General features: G+C 47.3%; 1 protein-coding gene across 2 annotated transcripts in view; it reads right to left on the bottom strand.

The window, feature by feature from the left end:
• MAN1C1 (mannosidase alpha class 1C member 1) overlaps positions 1-25,430 on the bottom strand; it is a 153,864-nt gene extending 128,434 nt beyond the window's left edge. The window contains exon 1 of one of the 2 annotated variants that reach the window (XM_027596162.2): positions 24,746-25,430. In XM_027596162.2, the coding sequence (XP_027451963.1) occupies positions 24,746-25,285 (540 nt within the window). In that variant the 5' untranslated portion in view covers positions 25,286-25,430. The remainder of the gene's footprint in view (positions 1-24,745) is intronic. The other variant, XM_027596153.1, reaches the window with a different exon arrangement.
• Between the last annotated feature and the right edge of the window lie 1,985 nt (positions 25,431-27,415).

Genomic DNA, 27,415 nt, shown 5'->3' with positions numbered 1-27,415 from the left:
ACTGAGGCCAGCCACAGGAGCCTAGTTCTGGAGAAAGCAGCTTAGCTGCTTACTCTCTCCAACATGGCCCCTAGCCCAGGACACTGACAGCTGTTGGTTCCAAGAGAGTTCAGAAAAATTCGGACATCTGTGGAATTCCCATCTTAGAAGCCAGAGGACTGCATCCAGGGCAGGGGACAAGACATCTGATCAGAAGGCATTTGAAGGAAGGGCACACAGTAGTCACATCACAACACAAAAAAGATGGTTTCCTATAAAAGCCCCTTAGAGAGCTGGGTAATTTTCAGGGGTCTCAGCAGAGAAGTTACAATAGGAGCTAATACTGATGAAACACCTACTATGTGCCAGGCACTGGGCTAAGCACTTCACGCGTATTCCAACCTCAAGGGTGGTTTCCATTATCGCTCGTTGTGAGGAAAAAGAAACTGAGGCAGCAGTTCCGTGACTTGCTTGAGGCGCCCGGCTGCCCCCGCATGTCTCTGGGAGGACACACCCAAACTCTGCTTCACGACAGCTCCTCACGAGGCCCTGGCCCTAGCTCCCAAGGCCCACCGGGGAAAAGATTGCACGGCTCGGGGCCGGCAGCAGCCTCGGTCTTTGCTGCCCAGCCACACGCCAGGCGCTGCCGGCCCCCGAGGCCCGTGCCGGGGCGGGCGCAGGGGGCCTTCCAGCCTATGGGGCAGGACAGGCGGCCGCCAGCTGGAACAGAACTTGAGAACACATTAGCAGAGTCTCACTTCCCAGGAGAGCACGACTCCGCCACACTGAACAGACTTCTTTGGCAGCAAGCAGTACTCGCAAAAGCCCCAGTGTCACTTAGAGAAGCCATTTGTTTCCCCTCAGCCACCAGGAAGGCAACAGCTGTCCTGCAGCAGGAGCCTTTGGCGCTGCCCGAACCTCTTGCCAGGGGCCACACGGGCCTTCCAGCCCTGACTCCTCTGGGAGCAGAGCGGCTACCAGTGTCCTTGGGAAGTGCCTGGAGGCCTGGGGGTCAGCCACTCAGACTCAGGCTTCGGGAGCTGCTGACAGGGCAAATCGGAAAGATAAAGCACTTGGCTTTGGGTAGCCATTGCTGGGAAGCAGGACGGGCCCTCCAGGTCTCCAAACTACTCTGTGATCCCTGCTCAGGCCACAGCAGGCAGGCAGCAGTGTCTTCCCTCCCCCTCAGGAACTCCCATAGCACTAATGTGGGACCACGTCGCTAACACGTCTCAGATGGAACAGGACTTCATTGCTTTTCTAAATCCCACAATCCAGTAGTCTAAGGAAACACCTGAAATAAACCTGATATAGCCCCCCAAAGCACAGATTTTCCCCATGGGGAACATCTCTCTTTTACGGACAGTTGACCTCAGGCCCCTGCCAGGGTGGGAATAAGAATGCACTCTACCAGGCCAGAAGGATCAGCTTGCGGTTAAAGGGTGAGCATGTTAATTCTGGGCAACCTGCTCAGTGACAAGAGCCAGAGGAACACACATTAGTCTCTCCCTGCAGAGAGCACCTTACTTGAAGATATGGAGTTTTGCCTTGGGTCACGGTCCCACAGACACAGAAGGGTCAGGCACTGCCTTCAGGAGCCGTGTCCACAGTGCTGGGCATGGGCTGCCCTTTCCATCTGCTGGGAGGCTGCTCACAAGTGACAAGGGCAGAACAGGAACAGGAATCTGTCCAATTCAAAGGACTTATAGGGCAACGAGCAGCCTGGAGCTGGCCCCTCCTGGCCCCACGAAGGCAGTGAGCTCGGCGAGAAGCTTAAAGTACAGCTGAAGAGCCCAGCACGCTCAGGGTCCGGGCCTGGAAGAACCAAAAACCCTCTGACCCCTCCAACTGGGCAGTCTGTCTTTCTGGCCAGCTGGGCCCGGTTACCAATAGAAGTCTCTGGCAAGGGCTAGTCTGTGCTTTCCTGTGGGACACTCTAGAAGACTCAGCAGTGGCCAGGCCCTTGGTTCTTGGCATCCACTGATTTCTAGAATGTTTGCTCATTAATTGGTGGACTCCACTCTGAGTATGCAGTAGGTGGGACTCTCTCCAGAACCAAGTTTCCCTCCCCAACTCATCCTGCGGGCATCATTGCCTTTCTCCCTTTCTCCTAAGCCAATCCCCTCCACGTCTCTTCTGAGGGGTTCTTATTTACTAAACGAACAAGCTGAAAAATAAGTTTAGAAATAAGCTCGGTTAAGAGCAATAAAGCCTCCTTTTAGCCTGTGCTGTTAGAACTGATCTGAAATAGGAGAGCCAGATTTTCCAGGTGAGAATTACAGGGTTTGTGGATTAGGAAGACAACCGAGTCTCCTTTATTTTTCTTCTATAAGAACTAAATTGATATTTACTTGCACAAGCCAAGAGCAAAAAGGGGCAGTGAGCTCTCCTAACAGACATTTAACCATTCAAATGTGGCAGATTTATCAGAGCCTAAAATGGCAGAAGGAAAATTCAGAACATTCTGCATCAGAGTAAGTTCTATATGGTCCCAAATAGAGTTTTCTATTGTTAAAAGTCCCTGTCCCTTGCTGGAGGGGAGATTTGGTTAGGCCATAGAGTTAAAGCAGGCAATGTCTGACCTGGTCTCTCAAGGGAGAGGTCATGAGCTCCCAATATAGGCCCCAAAATAAGCTCAGAAGCAACCACAGAAGTAGCCCGGAGCAGCGGCTGCCTGAGGAGCTGGGCAGGTTCCTCAGAGGCCCCAGAGTGGTGAGCACTGGCCACTGACTTGGTAACAAAAGGCTCCAAACCCCTACAGAGTTTCTGGTTGGAACCAGAACCAAACCCTCAGCTCATGGTCTGGCTTACATATCATCGACAAGGTCACAGTCAGCAATGAGCTGCTTGACTCGTCATCCATCCCTTGACAGCAGGAGAAATAAATGTTGGTTAAGAAACAATGCTGAGAACCTCATTTATAAAAGCAAGAAGATCAATCTGTCTCATGGCAGGAAAGACCTGCTTCACACCCAAGGTAAGTGGAGACCCAATAAGATCCCGTCAGGAATGGAGATTTGAGTATGTGGGGGGCCGGCAGCACACATACCCTCTGCTCTTTTAAGTCAGAAGCTGGTTCAGTCCCACCACTTTGGCAATGCGGCTTGGCTAGTGGCAAACAGTCTTTGGGAAGCTAGTATGGCCATGAGCAAGATGGAGCATCCCAGGATTTTCAACATTAAAAGCAACAAGGCTGGAATATGTTCAACCTCTGGAGTTCACCTTATGATACTGGACAGGAACCAGATGCTTCTATCAGATGCAGGGCAGCTGGAGCACAGCAACAAGCAGGCTCTCAGAACCCAAGGAACCAAGAAGTCCCCTTGGAGTCCAGCATTCTGGAACCCTCCAGCCCAAGAGCCACATGTGTGTTGGATGCCAGAAACAGAAACATGCATATGGGTGAACTGGTCTCTGAGCCCTGAAACCATCTCTTACCTGTGAAATGATAGCAAAGCCTCACAGGCCAAAGGGGACTGCGGAGAAATCCAGAGCAACTGAGAATAGAAATGACAGGTTCCTAGGGCAGGTGTGCAGGGCAAGATGCTAAGGTCCCCACGTTAGAGCTTGCCACTGGTGAACTACAGTAGACCCATCAGCTTTGACTTCAGAACCAATAAGAACAGCAACCCAACTCCAAAACTGGGAAAGCCAGTGAACCCCATGACCTAGTCAAAGGATCGGCCAATACGGATAAAGGATAACCTCCAAAATTGCCAGTAAAGTCCAGAAATACAATGACTTCTTTGTTCACAGATAGGATCAATAAAGAAAGTTGACAGGATAGGGGCGCCTGGGTGACTCAGTCAGTTAAGCGGCTGCCTTCGGCTCAGGTCATGATCCCAGGGTCCTGGGATCGAGTCCTGCATCAGGCTCCTTGCTCAATGAGGAGTCAGCTTCTCCCTCTGCCTGCCACCTCCCCTGCTTGTGTTCTCTATCTCTGTCAAATAAATAAATAAAATCTTTAAAAAAAAAAAAAAGGAAAGAAAGTTGACAGGACAGAGATGAAAACAGGGCAAGATGAGTCAGAAACCGGAAGATATTCAGTCAGATTTAGGTCTCTGAGGTTCTTCTCCATCTTTGTGGATTCACACCACTACTGGGAAAATTTGGGGGATTTTTGACATTCAAAAGGTGCTTTAGTATTAGCACTCTCTGTATGCTGTCATACCGTGCACTTGTCACAAAGACAAAAACTGAAGCTCAGGGTCTCTGGTGGAAAATGTCTAGTATCTTCTGAAGACCTGCGCAGCCTGCACCGTCTACAAAGAGGCTGGTGCCAAGAGCTCTTCTGAGACTTGAGTGTTTATGAGTGGCATGTGCTAGACGGTCCAGGAAGGTGCACTTTCTAAGCTGGGTGAAAACTCAAATCAGGAATCCTGGCATCCTTCCTGGGATGTGCCTGGCATAGAGGTTAAGAACAATGCTTGTGGAATTCCTGAGGAAACGCAGCGTGCTGATTTGGCTTCCAGCACTAGGTTGTTGACAGGAAGTAGGAGATAGGTAGTCAGGGAAGAATGACAGTTTGGGGATCCATGTGATGACAATTAGCCAAGTTCTGCTCTGCTTCTCTTTACAAAGAAAACTTCCCTTCTCTTTGCTCTTGGAATGCCATGTTAGAGGAGAGACATTTCCATGGCAACCTCATACACATTTAGTGATGTGTCACTAAATGTGTATGTGCACAAAGGCACATTAGGAGACTTTTTGAATGTGGCAAGAGAAATAGATTTTCATAATTGAATGTTGCCCTCAAGCAGAGTTTACCATTTGCTGAAAGCCAGAGCTGCAGCAGGAGATGCTAACTCTGCCTCATCAGAATTGGGGCTCGACCCAAAAATCTCAGCCGACTTGAGCTGAGGGCTGTTTCTTTGGGAGGCTGCTGCCCAGAAAGGGGCTCAGACAGATGGGGGCACAGCCGGGGGCCAAGATGGCCTTGGCAGAGACAGAGTAAACAGATCTAGCTCACGTCTGACCAGAGCCTGGGGAGAATGAAAGCTGCGTGTGTAAGAAACAGACATGACCCTGATCGCTTCCCAGGTTCTCAGCACCACCACGTGACCCCCAAGACTATCATCTGTCCTAACAAAGAGCACGTTGGAAAAGATTAGCACCAATATCAGATAGTTCCCCACAAGAAGTGGAACACAAGAAAAAGAATGCTGAATCTATAGCCAGAAGTCCCAGGTGTGTGTCCTAGCTCTGTCTCTTCCTAATCATGCCACTCTGAAAGCCATTCTTTTTCTAAGCCTCAATCTGTAAACTGGGAATACGCTTCCCGATTACCAGATGCTTCTAGGAGGCAGTGAATGTAGAAGCATCACAATGAAACTGTAACACTGATAAATCATAACACTGTAAGGTGGCACTGACTTGGCCCAGGTAGGCCAAGATGCAGTCTGGGCTCCCGGAGTTTGGGTATGCTGAAGGGGCCACCCCAACCCTGCCTATGCTGAGTTGGGGCTGCTATTGGCTTTTCTGGTCCTCCCCAGCCCCACCACACCTACTCTTGGTCCTAAGCCAATCAGTACAGAGGCCAGAAGGCCTGAGCGTCGCATCATATATACATTTAACTTGCAGATATTTGATTCTATCTATCTGCTACCTCTTCCCCCAATGTCTTTATTTTCCCTATTATTCTTTTCTCAAGCAAACTACGCCTTGACCTCCATTGCCCCAAGGAAAGAGAAGCCACCACTGAAGAGCAAACAAAGGAAGCTAAATTTTGGCTTTTGAATTTCCGAGGGCCAAGGTCCTGGTAATGAGAGATTTTCAAGGATACTTTTGACCATAAGTGATTTCACCTCACATGTTTTATTCAAAACCCAACCCCACGTAGAGGGCAACCAGCTGCCTCTGCCTCAGGAAAGGGGCATTGCTTTAGGGTAAAACATGGTGCCTCCATGCTGGAACCCAGTGAAATACTCCCATCCGCCATCATACACTCCTTCCCCCAACAGCCTCATCTGTGGGCTGGGCTTGGTTCTCAAACCAGGCTCCCCTCCCCACCCCCCCACCCTCCCGCAGTGAGGCCATCCTCTGCCACCATCCCAGGCTCAGCCCACAAACACCTCCCAGATCAGCCCTCCCAAGTTGACCACATGGTCCTTCCCTGCCCAAGTCACTGCCCCTCATGCCTCTGGTAAGAATGTAAGATGGTATAGCCACCATGGAAGTCTGTGGAAGTTCCTCATTAAGTTCAACATAGAACTGTCATGTGACCCAGTAATTCTACTCCTAGGTAGGTTCCCAAAAGAACTGAAAACAGAGGTCCACCCAAAAATATGTACACAGATGTTCATAGAAGCATTATTCATAATAGCCAAAAGGTAGAACTATCTCAATGTCCATTGACAGGTGAATGGATAAACAAAATGTGGTATACTCATACAAGGGAACATTATTCCGAAATGAATAAAAGAAATGAAACTGACGCGTGCTACCACATGGATGAACCTTGACGTCATAAGACCACACAGTGCATGATTCCACTTACATAAAATATCCAGACTAGAAAAATCCATAGAAACAGAAAGTGGGTTAGTGGTCTCCAGGGGCTGAGGTCAGGAAGGAAGTGGGAAATGGCTGCTCAAAGGGTAGAGGGTTTCCACTTGGAGTGATGAAAAACTTCTGGAACTAGCCAGTGGTGATAATCACATAATATTGTGAATGTACTTAATGCTACTGAATTGTACACTTTAACATGCTTAAAATAATAAGTTTTATGTTATGTGTACTTTACACACAATTTTTTAAAAAGTCACCTCATATAATAGTCTGTGCAATTCCTTGGTGCCATGCAGTAGGCTCTGTAGCCTTGCTAATGCAAGACTGTAGTCTCCAGAGCTCCGGGACTGGAGAGGGGGTGCTGGCTTGGGGCAGAAGGTCCAGGCCCAATAGGGGCCGGCACTGCACGGAGGTACAGAGCCAGGAAGTTGGACGCTTTTCAACTTAGCTGGTGGGGCTGCTCCAACATCAATAAACCCTGTAAGGACGAGCAGGGATGAACAGGAACTCATTTTAGCTTTCATCACCTCCCTGAGGAGGCTGAGCAACCCAACAGAGACTGTCACTGAAAATACAGTGACACAGGGGAGAAAGACACCACATGCTTTCCAGTCCTGCGATGAAAAACTGGAATGGACTAGCACTGGCCACATCTCACCTGTTACCCCAGGGGGCGAACAGACCTACATATTCCAATTTCAAGATGCTCAAACCACTACAGGAAAACTTAGAGCAATTCGGGCAAGACAGAAAAAGTCATGGCTACCTCGTGGCCTCAAGGTAGGGGCTGATTTGGCCCTTGAGCTTTCGGATTTCTTCTAGACACAGTCTGGCTGAGGAGCCTGTTTTCAGTCCTGGGCTGCGGCCAGAAAGCAGGGCAGCTTCGGCAGCTCACACGTCATGAGAAAATCTGGAAGGGTGTCCAGGGTGACAAAGCCACACAGAGGTTCCTTGGATGGCAGTTTCATTAGGGACCCTCCCCGTTCTATGGCCAGTGGCTCGGTTTCAAGAGAACCTTTCCTCTGGAGGGGAGGCTTCGGGCCACAAGTTGAGAAGAATGTATCTCTTTGGCTACTGCCTGCTTGTGGTCACTGAGAAAAGACAAAATGTATCTTCACTACTCCACAGTGTCTTCCTTTCCTGGACAGCAATGAAGATTAAACTACACCTTCTTCCTCTGCGTTGAAGATTAAACTATGCCTTCTCCCTCCACGCTTGGCCTCCTCCTACTGATGAGCTGGCCTGAGAATCTTTAGCACAGGGCCAGGCCAGAGACGCACACACCCTATTTCCAGAAAGGAGGTGGAGGAGTGCCTCTGCCTGCTCTTCCGGGACAAGGAGTAAGCTACAGGGCTGGGCTCACTCAGCACCAGGCCAGCAGAAGAGTCCACTCAGAGCACCCAGCTCTTCTTAACAGAGGTCTGAAGGTGAGTCCTGATAAACTGTGAGAAAACAAAGGGGAGAAACAGACTAATCCTTGATTCCAGCAAGGAAGGCCAGCCGAAGAGTTTGTAGCCAGTAAAGACAGTCCTCTGTAGCCGGGCAGGGGTGAGGAGGAGAGGAAATGAAGGGCTGGCCCCTCAGGAGAGGACACAGCCCAGCAAGGCCTGGGAGCTGCTCCCAGGGCTTGGTGGGCAGCCAGGTATGGCAGAACCAGCTGGAAAAGGAAGGCTGGGTGTGGCTTTCTTGGTCCCTCTACCACCTGACTCTACCTTCTCTCCAAATCTCGGTTTCTTCTTTAAACACAGGTGCTCTCCAAGTTTTCCTTGAATGGCTTTGCACTCCAGCTTTCGACCCCTGCCACACCACGCTGTGACTTCGAAATCAGCATCTCCTGTGCCACCACCCCCAGTCCCAAACCCGTATTTCCAACCACCCACTGGATGTGTCCACCTCAATTTCACAAGCATATCATTTTATCATGCCTAGAATTCAACTTCTCTCCCCTCCCAGGATTTCTCACTGTCCCCACTCCCCAATGTCCCCATCTACCCCAGGTAGAAACCCTAGGCATTCCACATTTCACCTACATTCATACCTCCAACCCCTCCCCAGGTCCAGCACACGGAGCAGCCTGCTATCCCACAAGCCCACTACTCCTGGTATTCTCCACATTTGCCTGAAATGCTCTCCTTTTCCCTAAGCTGATGTCAAATTGATGGGACTCCCCAGTCCTTTGTTCACCCCTTTATTTGGACACCTCCATGGTGCTATAACAGTGTACACATCCACTGCACCCTGGCTAGATGTTCTACTCCCGAGAGCAGAGCCACATCTCTGCATCCTCAGCATCCCAGGCACCGCTTGGCATGCAGTAAGAACAAGGTAAGTTCTCTGAAAAAGTTGCACTGAACAAAACAGATCAGCAGCAGGTAGTTAATATTCCTCTCACTGCATATCAGTTCAACTACATTATTTCATAAAGTCTGGGTTGGACCTGTTTGACAACTAGATTTCCAACACGAATCAGCTCTGCAAATTCCAGCAGTCACATAAAGGCAGTTTCTAGAACAAAAACGGGGGGGGGGGGAACCCAGCAGCTAATAAAAAGGGAGGACTGAGAATTGCATCAAGAGGGGAGGGTAGGTCAGGCCCAGAAATGCCCAGTCCCTCTCCAACCTAGGAACGGCATTCACCAGGAGAACTGGCAGAGATGGACCCATGCAGAAATGCCTCAGCATCTAATTAAACATTTTAGACTCCACTGCACACGAGAAGGAAACCTACGTCCCCCACGGAACCCTGACAAATGAGTCGTTTCCAACCAATCTATCACCATAGCATCTGGGTACCTCAGGAAGATGAAAATTAGACCAATACATAAATGCAAACCAATATACAAACAATCATGTCCCCACACAGGCCTCCACAAAGCCACAGCCACAGCTATCTGCCAAGTTCCATCCCCGTCACCGCTTCCTGTAGCCAGAGGCCTCTGAGTAAGCACGGCTTTAACAGAAGATCTAACAACAGAAGGAAATGTCTTCTCTGAAGTCTGCGTCTCCATTAATGCTCCTGTGCTGAACGTCCACTTCTGGAAGCTGGAATGAAATAAGACTGGGGCAAATGGGACTTGTTTTAGATGCCGCTTCAGCCAAAGAATTTGCTAGAAATAGTTGGGACAGATTGAAGAAACGGGGCAATCTGGCACAGGTGGAGGATTCCAAGGTTTCTTGCGTGGAAACAGAGCTTGCAAGAGGACTGTCAGGGAGCCGTGGGGAGGACACTCACACTGCTTTGTAGCTATTCTCACCTTGTGCAGCTTCCACCAGAGGAGGCCTGGGTAGAGTCGATCTGATAACCCAGGACAGCAATTCTCAGGTTAAGTCACATCTAGCACCTGGCAGGGCAGAGAGGGTCCGAAATTGCAGACCCGGCTGCTGGGAGACTGAACGCTGGGGGCTGGGTTCAGCTTTTCACTTCTTCAATATCTTCTTTTTCCTGAGCATCTGTTACTCGATGTTAAGGCCCAAACAGCAAGGTGAAAAGGCGGCTCTGTTAACTGGAAAGCGGAAGAGGAGCCATAGGCAGGAGGGCGACGGTCTTTTGGGAAATCTACTTCTGGACAAGCAAATATTTTCATCCCAGATGTTTATGTCCTACCAGCTTCCCAAAAAAAGGATTTAGGTGGGCCAGGCAAATATTACGCAGCTAACGAATGTTTCCTCCCTTCTATGCATCCATATATGGTGGGAAGTGATTCAGACCCATAACAATATTACACCATAAAATTCCCAAAAGCCAGAGATTCATCGTTGCCTTTTCTTCAGCTTATATAGCCTCTTCAGTGTATAACTGAAGCTCAATAGATAGTTGGTGTTTTCAATGTTTTTTCTTAAAGTTTTAATAAATTCATGGCTCCTCTTGATCATATTAACAGTATAAACTGGAAAAGTCAGTTTTAATTGAGTCCTTTCCCCAGCTCATTTTTTCCTTATCTGATCCTGGCCGAAGTCTGAATAAATACAGAAAATTTCCAACCTCTCCCATAAGTGGGTAAAAGGGAAATAAAGCCAGAAAGGAGACACAGCCTACATGAAGACAAAACTGTCATAGATGTGTTCGAAAGCATGGCTGCACATTAGAGCCCCTGGAAGTTTTTAAACATCCCAATGCTCAGGCTGCACCCAAGACCAATTAAATCAAACTCTCTGGAAGAGGAACTCGGGTGTCGGTATTTACTAAAATCCCCGATGGGGTTCCAGACTGTAATTAAGGTTAGAATCCCTGTTCTAAAGATTCACTACACCACTTCTTTTGATACCTACCAAGACTGACAATTTCTACTTCATTCCACCCCAAAGTGAAAGCTCTTCCTCTAAATTATCACCCACAAGGCTTTAGATGATGTAATAGAACAAATGTCAACGAAAGTGGCAGGAGAGTAGGTTTATATTGTATATCAGCGTTTAAACTGGCTGGGCCTGGAGGTGGTGGCCTGTCTTTTCAGTGTCTCTATTCTCTCAGCTATAAAATGGGATTATAGTCCATGCCCTGTCTGCCACAGGCTGTGCTGGGGATCAGCTAAACTCTTAATGGGCGAAACTCCCAGAAGGAGTTTTTGATCTCATCTCTCCAGGAGGAAGCGGGCATCATCCCAGCCCAACCCCCACTCCCCTCCAAAGCAGACCCCCTGTGGATTCTCCCTCAGGATTTAAATGCCAGTGGGTGGTACAGAGGCCAGAGTCAGAAACCCTTTTTATAACATGCAAGATGACTTCAAATACCAGGGCTGGAAACCTGGAACTCTGTTCCCACTGGTGCTGAGTTTAAGAGCACTTTATTCAGAGCACAGAGAATCTTATTATGCTTTAATCTAATTCAGTGCCTAATCACAGAAAATGTCTAATATTGTTTGTCTCCCTCAGCCCCATCTGGACAGACACTACTCTGGTACCATTCTTAGTTACTGAAGGATCAATAACCAGACAGACCTCCTAGCATGATTATAAGGAGGCTATTACCTCTGAAAGTACATCAGTGTGAAGTCTCTGCCCCTTACATAATTATACATCCAAGAACTCCTGTATCTGAAACTGCTAGAGAAGTCTCTAGACTGAGCTGCTATTTTTCTGTCTAAAGATGAAACTTTCTCTACAAAGGGTTTTCTCATACTCCAAAGTAACAACATTGGTTATATTTTATAGGCTGCTCTCTAAAAGGTCCAGCTCTGAAAGAAACCAAAATCTTCTTTCCTCGTTGATTCTTTTTTTTTTTTAAAGATTTTATTTATTTATTTGACAGAGACAGTGAGAGAGGAAACACAAGCAGGGGGAGTGGGAGAGGGAGAAGCAGGCTCCCTGCCGGGCGAGAAGGGAGCCCTACACAGGGCTCCATCCCAGGACCCCGGGATCATGACCTGAGCCGAAGGCAGACGCTTAACGACTGAGCTACCCAGGCGCCCCTCCCCATCGATTCTTATAATTAAAAACCAAGACTACTCCAGAGCTCTGTAAGGTATGTGACAGACATGGAGAATGGCTTCTGGGAGAGCTGGAAAGGAGAAAGATTTGCTGATTTAGGTCAAGAACACAAGTACAGAAAAAACAAAAATGGTGCTGAAATGTCTTCCCAGGAGATCAGCATTTACTTGGCAAAGTTTTGGTTTAACCTCTGAAAAGCTCGCTCCAGGAGTGAAAATGGGGGAGACGGATCTTAAATAAGTGATTTATAACTTTTATTCAACACCCCACTCATTCAAAAGGAGACAAATAAAGTTAAGGGTAGCCTTTGCTATAAAATACTATCTTTACTCCACATTAACTTTATTGAATAAGGGGAAATAAGAGATCAGATCTCACAGAATGCACTTTGGAAATCCTTCATCCATGTGTATTTAGCTTTCTTCTTTTCAGTAATTCAGTAATGTGGTCTATGTGAACAGTTCTTTTTTTTTTTTTTTTTTTTTAATGTGGGCATTTACAAAACAAGGTTTAAGAAGTAGTCATTAGACTTAAGGTAAGGAGCCCAGAGAAAATATTTGACAGGTCAAATCCTGGGAAGAAAGGGACACTAATGGAGGCTGCTGGAACATGAAGATACTAACAAATGTTTCTTGTAACATCTAAAAACAGAGGAGCAAAAAAATGCACAAATAGTTTAAGATCACATCAGCCAAAAATTAGGAGCCCTTTGAGAACTGTTGTCTTAAGATATAGATTCAATACAAAATTATATTTCATGTACCCAACATCAATCACCAAAAATAAATAAGAATCTTTAAATATCTAAACTGCACTAAAATATGTACATTAAAGTTCACGCAGTTGATTCAGGAGTCTTTAGAAACCTACTCAAAGTGTTCATTTGTACGTTACATATAACACTAACTTATAGAAGCTAGATTGAATGGTTTCCTGGCCAAGTACAGTTTAGAACATCACAAAATAGGAAAAGTAGAAAATAAAGCAGCCAGAACAGGTAGCCTGATAACTACAGAAAGAGGGGAGAAAGACTGCATAAAAGCAGATGAAGCTAGAATCTTAAAAAAGTAGGATTCACAATGTTTTGCACAGATTTTTTTTTAAATGAGTAGACACATGAAGATGTATTTAAAAAAAAAATGTGAACCAGGAGATAAAACAGTCAATAAGTACAGACCCAATGACGAGAAAGAATTTGGAAATAGCCAAAAAGACTTTTTGAAAAAATATTATAAATATGCCTTAGAACTTAAAGAAAAATATGGAGACAATAAATGAAGAGATGGGAAATATCAGAGAAACAAAAACAATGGAAAAGGTCCAGATGGAAATTCTAGATGTAAGAAAATACCTGAAATAAAAAATTCACTGGGTAGGCTTAACAATCGATTGGACACTACAGAAAAGTGCAGTGAACTGGAAGATATGTTCATATAAACTATCTACATCAAGGCATAGAGAGAAAGCCTGAAAAGAAAATAAAGAAATTCAGTGACTGTAAAAAAAACATCCAGCAATCTAACTCATACGTAACTGGAGCTCTAAAAGAAAAGGAGATAGATTGGGGCAGAAAAAAATACTGAAGAAATATAAGCCAAAATTTTTCCAAACCTGATGAAAAAATATCAACTCACAGACACAAGAAGCTCAATAAACCCCAAGAAAAATAACAATGACATCCACATCTAGGCACATCATAAATTGCTGAATATGAAAGATAACATCTTAGTAGCATGCAAAGGGAGGGGAAATACATTATATGCAGGGGAATATACTCTAAGTTCTCATCAAAAACAATGAAAGCTATAAGACAATGAGTCTTTCATTAAAGAAAAATAAAAGTCAACTTAAAATTCTATATCCAGCAAAAATATCCTTTTAAAATGAAGGCAAAATAGACAAAAGCTACAAGAATTTGTTATCAGCAAACCTACACTACGAGAAATATTAAGAGTAGTTTTTCAGGCTGAAGGGAAAATGGTACCAGACAGAAACTGAGACATGCAAGAAGGAGTAAAGAACATTATAAATGGTAAGTATGTGTGTGAATAAAAAGACTCTGATTAATTTATTTAAGAAAATTGAAGCAAAAAAATTACTAATGTATTATGAGGTTTGTAATATATGTAGAAGCAAACTATATGACAACAACAGAATGAAGACCGACAAGAGGGGAAGTGGACATAAGCAGATTGTCAGACTAGATAAAGAAATTATAAGAAAACAGTGAATTAAGCCCAAAGTAAGGAGAAAGAAGAAAATAAAGACAAATGTAAATATTAAAAAATGTTTAATGGATATATTTTTTTAAGATTTTATTTATTCATTTGAGAGAGAGAAAGCACAAGCTGGGTGAGGGGCAGGCAGAGGGAGAGGGAGAAGCAGACTCCCCACTGAGTAGGGAGCCCAATGCCAGGGCCAATCCCAGGATCATGACCTGAGCCACCCAGGTGCCCCTTTAATGGATATTTTTTTCTTTAAATTTTTTATTGTTATGTTAATCACCATACATTACATCATTAGTTTTTGATGTAGTGTTCCATGACTCATTGTTTGAGCATAACACCCAGGGCTCCATGCAGAACGTGCCCTCTTTAATACCCATCACCAGGCTAACCCATCCCCCCACCCCCTCCCCTCTAGAACCCTCAGGTTGTTTTTCAGAGTCCATCATCTCTCATGGTTCACCTCTCCCTCCGATTTCACCCCCCTTCATTCTTCCCCTCCTGCTATCTTCTTCTTTTTTTTTTTTAACATATAATGTATTATTTGTTTCAGAGGTACAGATCTGTGATTCAACAGTCTTGCACAATTCACAGTGCTCACCATAGCACATACCCTCCTCAATGTCTATCACCCAGCCACCCCATCTATGGATATTTTTTTTTAGAAAGATCAAAAGTTGGTTCCAGAAAAAGATCAGTAAAACTGGTAAACTACTAGATAAACTACTTTTTTTTTTTTAAGATTTTATTTATTCATTTGCGAGAGAGACAGAGAGAGCACAAGCAGGGGGAGAGGCAGAGGGAGAGGGAGAAGCAGACTCCCTGCCGAGCAAGGAGCCCGATGCGGGACTCAATCCCAGGACCCTGGGATCATGACCTGAGCTGAAGGCAGATGCTTAACCATCTGAGCCACCCAGGCGCCCCTAGCTGAACTATTTTTGAGAATGAAACAGAGAAAGCGATTACCAACATTGGGAATAAAAGAGGGAACACCACTACAGGTCCTACAAATGTTAAAAGGAAAATGAGAATCTTAGGAACAATTTTATGCCAATAAATTCTACAACTTGGATGAAACTGACAAATTTCTTGAAAGCAAAATTGACAAAACCAACACGAGACAGAAATTCTGAATAGCTCTATATCTGTTGAAGTAATTGAACTGATAATTTAAAACCTCTCCCTCTCTCTCTCTCCCTCCCTCCATCCCTCCCTCTCCCTCCCTCTCTCTCTCCTTCCCTCCCTCTCTCTCTCTCACCCTCTCTTTCTCTCTCACACACACACACTCTCTCTCTCTCTAGGCCTAGATGGCTTTGGTGGTGAATTCTACCAAACATTTAAGAAGACATAATATTACCGTCCCACAAGCTTGTTCAGAAAATAGAAGAGAACATTTTCCAGTTCATTTTATGAAGTAACATAATGCTGTGCCAAAACCCAGACAAAGCCCTTATAAGAAAACTACAGACCAATATGCCTCATGAACACAGATGCAAAAATTCTTAACAAAATATTAGAAAATCAAATGCAAGTTTAACATTCTTTTAAAATCAATATGATTCACCATATTAACAGAATTAGACAGAAAAACAATATGGTTATCTCCATAGATGCAGAAAAAGCCTTTGACAAAATTTGATCCTATTTCTGATAAAAACTCTCAGCAAACTAGGAATGGGAGGGAACTTCAACCTGATAAAAGGCATCTACCAAAACCTACACCTAACATCATACTTAATGTAGAAGACTGAATGCTCCTCCCTTGAGATCAAGAACAAAGATGTCAGGGGCGCCTGGGTGGCTCAGATGGTTAAGCGCCTGCCTTCAGCTCAGGTTAAGCACCTGCCTTCAGCTCAGGTCATGACCCCAGGGTCCTGGGATCGGGTCCCGCATCGGGCTCCCTGCTCAGAGGGGATCCTGCTTCTCCCTCTGCCTCTCTCTCTCTCTCTCTCTCTCTGTCTGTCTCTCATGAATAAATAAATAAAATCTTAAAAAAAAAAGAGCAAAGATGTCAGTTCTCACCACTTCTATTTAACCTTGAACTGGAAGTCCTAACCAGTGCAACCAAGGAAGACAGAAAAATAAAAGGCATAAACATTGGAAAGGAAGAAGTAAAAGTATCTTGACTCACAGACAACATTATTGTATACCTAACAGATCCTTAAGAAGCTACAAAAAAAAAAAATTAAATGAATTCAATAAGGTCACATGATATAAAGTCAATATACAAAAATCTCTTGTATTTCTATGTATTGGCAACAAAAATTTAAAAAATAAAAATTTTTATTTTAAAATACAAAAATTTAAAGATTACCATTTACCACAGCATAAAAATTATAAAATACTTAGAAATACAGTTAATAAAAGATCTTCAAGTTCTCCACATTGAAAACTACAAAACATTGTTCAGAGAAGTAAAAGAAAATCTAAATAAATGCAAAGAGATACCACTTTCATGGATAAAAAGCCCAATACTGTTAAGGTATCAGTCCTCCCCAATTTGACTTACAGGTTCAAAGCAAACCCAATCAAACTCCCAGCAGGATTTTTCACAGGAACTGACAAGCTTGTTCTCAAATGTATGCAGAAATGCAAAGTACCTATAATAGCCAAAGCAATTTTGCAAAAGCGGCTCAAAGATAGAGGACCTGCTTTTAGGACTTATTATAAAGATAGCATCAAGACAGTATGAATTGGCATGAAGATAAATCAGTAGAAGAAGAGTCCAGAAACAGAACAGAATATATATGGTGTATATATATGGTCGATAAATCTAACATGGCTTCAAAGCAATTCAATGGGAAAAGGAAAGACTTTTCAACAAGAAATACTAAACAACTGGACATCTAAATGTAAAATAATGACTCTGGATTCCTACCTCATACCACATACAAAAATTCATTTGAAGTAGATGGGAGAATTCAATGTAAAAACTAAAATGATCAAGCTTCTGGAATTAATAGGAGACTATTTTCATAACCATGGGGAAGGCAAGAATTTTTTTTCTAAGTAGACACAGAAAGCACTAACCATAAAAGAAAATATTGATACACTGATCTCATCAAAATTTAAAACTTCTGCTCTTTGAATCCTACCACTAAGAAAATGCAAGGACAAACCACAGACTGGGAGCAAATATTTACAAAATGTATATCTGACAAAGGACTTATATCCAGAATATATAAAGAATTTCTATATTCAATAAGATGATAAAGAGCCCAATTTTTTAATTAAAAAAGGGTGTAAGATTTGGACACTTAAAGGAAGATACAGAAACAGTAAATAAACACATGAAAAGATGTTCAATACCAATAGTTAACAGGGAATCAAAAATTAAAACAATGAAATATTACTGCATATCACATAGAATGGCTAAACTTGAAAAGGTGGAAAATAGCAAGTGTTGACAAAAATGCAGAATTCTCACACACTGCTGATGGAAGTATAAAATGGCCTTAACTACTTGGGGAAAGTGTTTCCAGTTTTCTTATAAAGTTAAACATATGTCTACTCTATTAACCAGCAATTCTACTCCTATGTATTTACATAAAAGAAATGGAAACATGTCTATACAAAGACTTGTACCTAAAATATTCATAGCAGCTTAGTTCATAATAGCCAAACACTGGAAACAACCAAAAAGTCCACAACAAGTGATAAACAAACTGTAGCATATTCATGCAACAGAACGTATCTTGACAATAAAGAGGAATGAAGTATGAATACACACATGGATGAATTTCAAAAACATCCTTGGTGAAAGAAGCCTTGCACAAAAGGGCATATGTTGTACTACTCCATTTATTTGAAGTTTCAGAACAGAATCAGAATCTCTAGTGACAAACTGAAATAGTAGATGGGAGGTGGATGATGGGGGATTGCCTGGGAAGGAGCAGAGGGATCTTTCTGAGGGGATAGAAATGTTCCATATTTCCACGTGTGGTTTACGTAGTTTTCTGCATTTGTTAAAATTCAGCAAACTGTATGTTTAAGATCTGTATATTTTGCTATATGTAAACTATACTTAAATAAAGAGACAGTGCCTGCATTGCAGGATTGTTGTAAAAAAACAAGACAAGAACACAAGGGACAGGCATTGAGAGGCCAACAGACTTATCTAGACAACTCAGCAGACCCTACAGAACACAGCTGTACCGCACAGTGGATTTTCTGACAACCACCAAATCATGGTGGAGGTGGAAGGAGGGGAGAGAAATCTCCTATTATTCAGCCACTGAAAATGGCTGCTATTTAGTGAAAACTATTTGCCTGTAATGTTCACCTGTGGAGCAGTTGATACCCAGAGCATGCCAGATAAAAGCAAAATTATTGCTCATCGATTGAGGAGAACACGAATCATATGCCAAAGTTTCTTCTGTAAAAGTTACCACTAACGGTGTTGCCCTAAAAGAGACAGACAACTGCCCTGGTCTTATCCTTTAATTAATGAAAATGCAGAGTTAAGAGACATACTCAGACCTCCCTGTGAGAAAGAGCTATTCCGACTGCCTGCCTGCCAAGTTTGGGGAGCTCTCAGCCCAAATCTTAGAAAACAGCATTTTCAGGGAAGAAAATCCTTCAACTGGGCCACCACACATGCTGAGTCCACAGCCTATAGCTGTGGTCTCCACAGCTTCTGTTCTCTTTGGGGGTCGAGGTGCCAAAACTGTGTAACTTACAGTGATCTGTAACTGTGACTTACAGTGATCACAGCCACATCAACTCTGCATTTAAAAGAACCAAAACTGGGGCACCTGGCTGGCTCAGTCAGGGGAGCATGTGACTTCTGATCTCAGGGTCCTGAGCTCAAGCCCCACATTGCGGGTGGAGCCTACTTAAAAAAAATTAAAATTAAAAAATAACCAAAACTATGCTGCCTAAGCTATTAACTAGCCCCTAGAGATGAGTGGGGGAAAAGAAGAGGGACTTAGGCTCTTGACTCAGAATTCTTTTGATGAGTCTCCAATTTGGTGTCTTGTCATCATCTGCTATGAGAATGCAGAACTAAGAAATCCCACTGTTTCTTTCCCCCAAATCATATAAACTGTTGTGTTTAAGGACTTGGTCATGGGGTAGTTGGAAGTCAAAAATCAGAGCTTGCTATTTGAATGAGCCTGGTCTTTCTGGCCTGCAGGTATACAGACTGGAATAATAATAATAATCTTTGATTCACGACACTCATCCCTGCTCCATGCATGGTCCCTCTTTTATTTTATTTTTATTTCTTATTTATTTATTTGGGGGGGAGGGGCAGAGGAAGAGGGGGAGAGAGAGAATCCCAGGCAGGCTCCACGCCCAGTGTGGAGCCTGATGCGGGGCTCCATCTCACCATGTTGAGATCATGACCTGAGCTGAAATCAAGAGTCGGATGCTTAACCAACTGAGCCACCCAGGTGCCCCTGGTCTCTCTTTTAAAGTAATGTAATAGATACCCACGAATTCACCAGAGGCAACTACTCTCCTGAATCCTGTCCGTCATTCCCTTGCTAAGGCTTTCCCGACTGGCCAATGAAAGCAAGGCAGGGAGAGAATTTCCTAAAGCTCCCACCACCTCCCTTAACACAGACTCAAGTTAAGATACAGGAAGACCAGAGGCAGTATCTACAAGACCGGGTGCCCACTGAGATAATCAAACTGCTTCCCTGAATGGGACTTTCCAATTTGTGAGCCTGATTTATTTTTTTCAGTAAGAGAAAAGATGTAAGTCCCTTTGAGCAAAGTATGCCTGATATGTATCACAATATTTATTTTTGGTAGAGTAATGGATCAGTCTTCGGGGAAAGCTAGAGAAAAAGCATTTCTTGAGCTCAGATGTAAATCAGTCACTCTGAAAATCGCAGAGGAATCTATAATTCTTACCCCTCTGCTAACTACAGTGTGCAATAAACACTGACTTTTAAAAGTCACTGTTTCTAGACCTAACACTAACAACTGAGTTAAGGATGTGAGGCCCAAAAAGCAATTGTTCCTGGAATGTCTGCACCTAATTCCCCAAAATGACAATACAACTCAAAATGAAAGAAGAGATCCACCCAACCTGCAGGTATTAAGTTGTACACCAGCGGGGTGGGGGGGGGGGGCAGGGGAACAAAATTCTAAGCTTTACACACAGTACTCATTTCCAAGGAGGAAGGATGAAGTGCGGCTGGGCTCAGGATGTAAGGGTCTCCCAAGGGACCAGTCCAGTTATTGGAGGCCAGTCTTCCTATCTACATTAAATGTATCATAGAGCAGGACAAGAGTGAAACTGAAGGACAGGGGGAGAAAAAGATCTTCGATGAATCGGCAACTTAAACAGAGCTCTTCAAAGGAAAGCTATTTAAATCTAAAGTGTTCCTAATATTAATTATCCTGAACATCTCACAGGCTCAGATTCACATGCTACAAAGAACACAAAGCCTTTTAATTTTCCTACCTGTCCATGGCACTAGAGGTGATAAATCAGATATTCAGAGAAACCACACATGACTAACAAACCAACCCATTAATGGCGAGCAAAGATCATTTGCCAAGATGACTTATTCAGACATAGTCACATATCATAACCAGCAATATCCTGGAGACTTAACGCAGCAGGCATAGAAAGCAAGAGCTGGGGCACTCCCTGCCAAGTCTCGGGCACTCCAGGGCGACTGGGGCATCCTCCAGATGCCTGCTATCCAGGCACAAGAAGATTTTATTCATGGCTGCCACCTCCCCACTCTCTTCAAGGTAGACTTGCACTTGGAAAAATACCGCAACTTCTAAAAGGCCTCTTGGGTCACAGAGCTGCCAAGTCCCCAACCTTGCTATGGCCCCTCCTCTGACACTCTTAGAATTCCAGGTACCCTCAGAAAGAAGACCCAGCCTCTGCCACCAGCAACCTTAGCCGTTAGTTTATAGATCTTTACTGTAGGCACTCATTCAAGTAACTGAGCTCCAACTAGGTGTCCGACCCTATCTTCTAGGTGCTTGGGAGATCCATAAACAAACAAGTAAATAGTTGGGAGTGAGGGAAAGAGAAGAGCTCCCTAAATGCCAGTCCCTTTATTTTACCGGGAAAATAGGCCCAGTGATAGGAATTTTTCTTTGAGGCCAGAGTTGATGGTGTGGCAAGGACTTGAACCCAGGTTGGATCCTTAGCAGGACTGCCACATACAGTGGTGCACAGGGGATGAAGACGAAATTCAGCCTATGTTCTGCAACCCAGGAGCAGCCTCATTCCAGTACTATATTCTCACTGTCCCAGACTGTCCAATTCCCTTTAACAAAAGCCCCCCTTCACTGGAAGGGAGAACTCAGGTTCCCCAGATCGGCAACCAACCATCATTAGCAGGACCCAGGAGAGTTTGAGTCCTTTCACGGGATGTAACCCTGACAAGTTATATACTCCCAGCTCTTGTCATGAGTAAGAAAAGTCTGTTGAACTTGAATCTGTTAAGAAATCCACCAGTGGTGAAGGTCCCCAATAATTAATAATCATGACAATAATTTCCTATATTATCATCAGATCTGAAAGGGAAGGCTGCTAGCAAGCTATTTTACATTCTCACCAACTCCTTTACTCCTCATGATCCCAAGCTGAGGATCTGTCATTGTTCAATCCCATCTCTAAAGTTCCATATGGACAATGGGAATAATTAACTTAACCACTATATGAATATCTACTCTTGACTAAGTGCCAGGGATAAAACAGTGAATACCACCACCCTTGTCAACAACAACACAACATTGTCTCCGACTTCATGGAACTAGCATGTTGACTACAGAGCTGGGAAAAGCCCAATTGCTAAGGAGTCCTTGACCAGACTGGCAGCCTGCTTGGGGCCAGGTCTGGAAGCAAGAGTGTACGTGACCAGCCTACTCTCCCCTCCCTTACTCCATTTTACAGAAGGAAAAATAAGGTCCAGGAATGAGAGCAGGTGGCTTGCCCAAAGTCAGACAGCTGATAATTGAGCTGGGACTTGAACCCACAGTCTCCAGCTTTCCCCCTTCCACCACATTGCCTCCTCTAAGGTTCTAAGGCTGCAAAGCGAAAATAGACAGATTGTTTCCTGATGTGTGTACACCCAGAACATGCAGCTTCAACCCATCTTATCAGCACAGACCTCATGCCTATGTTCATCTCTCAAACCAGAATGTTTATAAATATACTTCATTGATCTAGAGCCTGGGTGTCCAGTCTTCATTCACTCTCATTTATCACCCTCTCTGGGTCTCTCTTGACGTTTACTTTCACTTTAAAAACCTCATCTTATAAGAACAGAGCCCTTTTTATCTGATGCTAGCGCCCCCTCTGCTCCTGGGGTCTAATCAATCCAAGTCTGGAAATAAACAAGCCAGAGAAGGAAGCAACAGTCCCTTTTATGAAAACAGGCACCTTTCTAAAATGATCTACCCCTGAGCAGGGCACAGATAGAAATTTAAATGAGAAGGAAATAAAGACATCCTCCAGCCATAGTCCTATGCATTCCTTATCAGGCAGGACACCATGGAAGGTGACTCTGTGTTGACAGCTAAACCAAAAACTCTGCCTCCCATTTTTCAGGTTGTTTGGAAAGGGGGTCCAAACTCAAGAAGCCTGAAGAGACAACAGGCTTCAAAATATAATAGTGTATATAGTTCAGCCTCCTCCATTCTGAGGAGTTTAAGGTCTCCAAGATAGTAAGAGAGGGCTCACTAAACACCAACTGCAGGTATATACAAACAAGCGTCCAGCTACTACCACGGGGGCTCAGAGATGCCAGACTGAATGATCCAGACATCTGGCAACCAACACAGACCTTCACCCACCATATTATTTTACACCCACCTGCAGAGCAGAGCCTCCACACCTCCTACCACCCCCTAGCTGCTGCAGCCTGCAGCCTCAGCCAGCAAGGGAGGCTGTCTATGTACAGAGGGGCAGAACCAAGTCCCCACTAGCCAGCCCACTCTTTTTACCAGGGCTCCCAACTCCAGGCTTTCAGAAATAGGTCACAGATCCAGATGCAAATGCAGAAAGCACCTCTTCTGAAGAGGACAATAGTTAATTCTTAATTGTTTGGGGGATCCTTTTGAAGATCTGATGGCAGCTCTGGACACACCATGAGAAACTGCAAGCATGCAGTTTATATGTAATTTCACTGGGGGTGGTTAGCCTCCGGGGAGGTATAAAAAGGCAGAAAAGGCTAACGTGCTCAGAGCCAGCTTTGAGCAAAGGAGCTATGGGTGGTTCAGGTAAGTAGTCAAAAACACAGTTCTTAACCAAAAAGGGAGAAATGATGTCCCTTCCTTAGCTACTGCAAGTTCCAGCCTTCAATTAGCCTTTGAAATTTCAACAAGAATTTGGAAACTGAGAGTGCACTCGTGCACACACGCACAAAACAAGGACTTATCTCTGTGACTTCCTATGTTGACGTCACAGAATGTCCTGTGGTTGCGAGTTAAGATAGTCTCCCAACAGGGCTTATTGCAGAAGGGCTGGGGACCAGCGGAGGTAAGAAGTAGGGCAGAGGTGGACACTGGGATGGAGGACAGTCCAGACAAGGAGAGAGGGATAGCTAAGCCCTCTACTGGCTCCGGGTAGATCCGGCAGGGCAGGTCCTGACCACTGCTGTTGGCTCCCCTTGGAAGTCAGACCTGCTGACTCCTTTGCAGCAAACCAAGAAGTCCAGGCAGAAACAGCCCTTTCCTTCTGGGTCCACAGGGAGTGGGGGATGCATCCTCTCATTTCTAGGAAGGAGACCCTGGCCCACAGCTTGCCCAGAGCCCCCTCGTGGCCCAGGGGTGTCACTGCAGCCCCCTCTGCATTGCTGGGCAAAAACCTCAGGGAGGCAGCTCTGACAGTGGTAGAGCAGAATATTTGGTGACCAGAGGCAGCTTGGCAACAGTCTTCAAGCCATGGTGAGGCTGTGTTTGTTTTTGGTTTCTTAAACTAGGACCAAGATTGACACTCCAAGTGATCCTTCTAAACCCCTCCCTGGTACAGTCCCTGCAGGGAGCAAGTCCAAGACCTGCTTCATTAAGCCAATAACCTCGGAGCTTCTGTAACATTACCAACTGCCCTGTTGATCACTCCTTCCTGCATCAGACGCGATTATGCACAATTGTTTCAAAGCTCAATAGAAATAGCAAGAATACACAACACCCTCTGGTTTGTAGGTTGCTGGCTAGATTACAAAATACTTGCAGAACACTAAATACCACTCCCCACCCCCATATCCTGGATTTGCAGGTAGCAGATCCTAGGTTTGGGGGAAGTCAGGACTCAAGAACACACGGTGAGAAAGAGTGTGGCCCTTGGCCCCATGCAAGCAGAGAGGGTGTCCATTAATGAACCTAACTAGCAACTCCACAAAGGGACAAAGTGCAACCCACCTGGGTTGGGGACTTGACTGAAAAGACCAGAGTCGGGGTAGGGGAGAGTCGATCCAGTGGGTTCAGCTCCCATCTGTCAGAGGTGGGGACGATTAACTGAACCCAGCAGTGGGGAAAGTGCTCACTGAGGAGAAGGTGGAAAGTTTGAGAGGAGGGTGCAGTGTGCAGGGAGGACCTAGAGCAGTAGTCCAGGGACCAGAAGTGACTGGGGCCAGGGGAAACAGACGGAAGCACAGAGAGTCTTTTCCTTTTCCGGGAGAGGAGAGTCCTTACCTCCTTGATTTTCTCCCGCTGGGCTCGAACTAGGCTCTGGGGCTCCTTACTCTCATCTGCCCTGGTCCCCAGGACCGGGTGGCGGAGGCGGCTCCGGAACGCGTTGAAGTCAAAGCTAAACGGGATGCCCCCCTCCTGGGGTCTGAGGGCCGTGCTGCCGCTGCTCCGGGCCACCGTGGCCATTTCCCGTGTCCCGGTGGGGTGGGTGCGCCGCAGCCACACTTTCCGGCGGCGGGTACTGGCTTGGCTGCTGGCGTCGCCCTCCCCGGGGGCTGGCACAGCGGGGGCCGGGTTGGGAGGCGACTCCTGCTCGCGGGCCAGGGGGTGGCCAGCGACTTCGGCCACTACCTCCAGGCCGGGCTGCTGGGTCCGGTGGGCCAGGAAGAGGCGCTTGAGCCGAGAGGAGTTGGGCAGCAGGAAGAGGGCCCCGAAGCACAGGGTGACGAGGCCCGAGAGGAAGAGAAGGAAGAGGAACTTCTGCGGCAGCCGCAGCCCCCACGGGGAGGCCGGGACGAAGACGGGCACTTTCCTCACGAGCATCGTGGCCTGGCACGGGGCTGAGGCCGGTCAGCTCCGGCCTCGCCCCCAGGCCCTCTCAGTGCAGGCCCTGGCCAGCAAGGGGCTCGGCGCGGGGAGGTCGTCGAGGGGCGCCGCCGGGGTGGGGGTCCGTGAGAGTTTTGCCGCTTCGGGGGCTGCCCCTGAAGTTCAGGGAGTTTGGGGCGAGTGTCCCCGCGCTGAGGCGGGGACGCAACGACCTCGGCGGGGCCCGGGCGCGCCGGGCGGCACGGCTCGGGGCCCGGGCCCGCAAGGGTCGGCCGCGCGCCACAGCCTTCTCTCCGGCCGCCGCGCAGCCCCTCCTCGCAGCGGCCGGAGCCCGCGGGGCCCGCGCCTTCCCGCGCTGCGGCCGCCGCCGGGGCCGTCACATGCCGTCCGCGGCTTCCAGGCCGTCCGCGCGGAGGGGCGCCGGCAGGCCTCGTCCCCGCGCCGAGCCGCCCGCAGCCCCTCGGCTCAAAGTTTCAGCCTCAGAAGCAGTTTCCAGAGGGGGCCGGCTCAGGGGGCGAGGCGGTGGCGGGGCCGGCGTGTCAGCGCCGCTGCGAGAACGCGCCGACCCGGCCGGGTCGCGACAGCGCCCGGCTCGGCTATCGGGACACGTCCACAACTTTGCTCCGCCGCGGAGCGGACGCCGGGCAGCGGCACTAGGCACTTCTGAGCCCGCTGGGCAGGAGGCTTCCTGGGCCCCCGGGAGCGGAGGGATGCCCGAGCCGCAGTCCGGAGCCGGGCGCCGTCCGCGACCAGCCGCGGCGGGGCGGCCGCAGCTGCGCCCGGGAGTGCGGACTCCCGCCCCGCCAACTCGATAGGGCTCAGCAACACGCTGGGATCACCTGTTCCCGTCCCCCGCCGGCTCCGCGGAGCGCTCAGCCCCGGCTGCACCTCTCCCGCTGCAGCTGGCGTCCTCGCAGCGGCCGCTCCAGACGGGCCGCTGCCGCCGCAGGCTGAGCCGCCGCCGCCGCCGCCGCCGCTGCCGAGCCTGCGCTCCACACGCGCGCACACCCGCCCGGACGCCTCCGCCGCCGCCGCAGCTCCGCTTTCACTGAGACAGCGCCCGCGGCCCCGCCTCCCTTCGGGCCACGCCCTCGGGCCACGCCCACTGCGCGCGCCCCGCGGTCCACCCCCGCGGCGTCGCCGCCAGGCCGATGGCCTCGCATCCGTGGGTAGGGAGCGCGGGGCGTAAGCGCGGGTGGGGAGAGGCGACGGGACTCCAAGCCACGCCCCCTCCCTCAAGTGGCCAGCGCCGCGCACACTCCCCCCCACCCCCCCGCCATCCAGCACCAACGGTCCAGCTGCGCGGAGTTGGCGAGGGCGGGGTGGAGAGCGGAGCGAGGTCATTGGCCGCCTCGGAGGGATCCCCGTTGGGCTGCAGTAGCCCATTGGTTAGTGGCCGGCGTTCGCTGGCCTGGGAGCGACAGCGAGGCCCCCTGGCCGCCCCCGCCCGCGCCGCTCGGGTTGTTGGCCTCCGGGTGGGGGCAGGAGACGCGGACAGTCTGAAGGGCTCTGGCCATTGTTCGGGAGCCGTTGTCACCCCTCCGTGCCAGTCCAGGATTGGCAGGGAGCTGGGGGCCTGCCCAGGGGTCCCCAGAGCTTCTGCAGGAGCCGTGGTGGTGCTGCTGGGGCAGGCTCCAAGGAAAAGGTGGCTGGAGCCAAGCCGGAGGGCTGCGGCCGCGGCTGGACCAGGCTAAGGCAGTGTTTCCACTGGGCCCCCACCGACCACTGCTCTGCCGCAGCCCCAAACCCGACTAGGGCCCCCAGGTCGGGAAGGGAGAGATGCGAGGGGAGGGCAGGAAAGAGAAAACCCTGGTCGTGTGTACAGACCACACACATAATGTGACATGCGTACCTTCATGCCTGTGTGTGTTTATGTGCACATGTGTGCTCCTATGCATAGATACCCATGCGCTCAGGGATTGCATGTGAGGGAGTACCTGCACACATACACTTAATTTAGGTATGGACGGACACCACGTGATTATGCCGGAGCATACATAGACATCTATACATATCAGTACAAACATTGACATGTGTGCACACATACCCACTGACGCACAATAGACAGGTCCAAAAACATGCACATGGACACACTGCCAGGCGTATATTCCCAGACCCGTGTGTGTC

This window comes from Zalophus californianus, chromosome 4 (assembly GCF_009762305.2).
Source record: "Zalophus californianus isolate mZalCal1 chromosome 4, mZalCal1.pri.v2, whole genome shotgun sequence".
NCBI lineage: Eukaryota > Metazoa > Chordata > Mammalia > Carnivora > Otariidae > Zalophus > Zalophus californianus.
The sequence above is the reverse complement of the archived record's forward strand: the minus strand, read 5'-3'. Positions and strand labels throughout refer to the sequence as shown.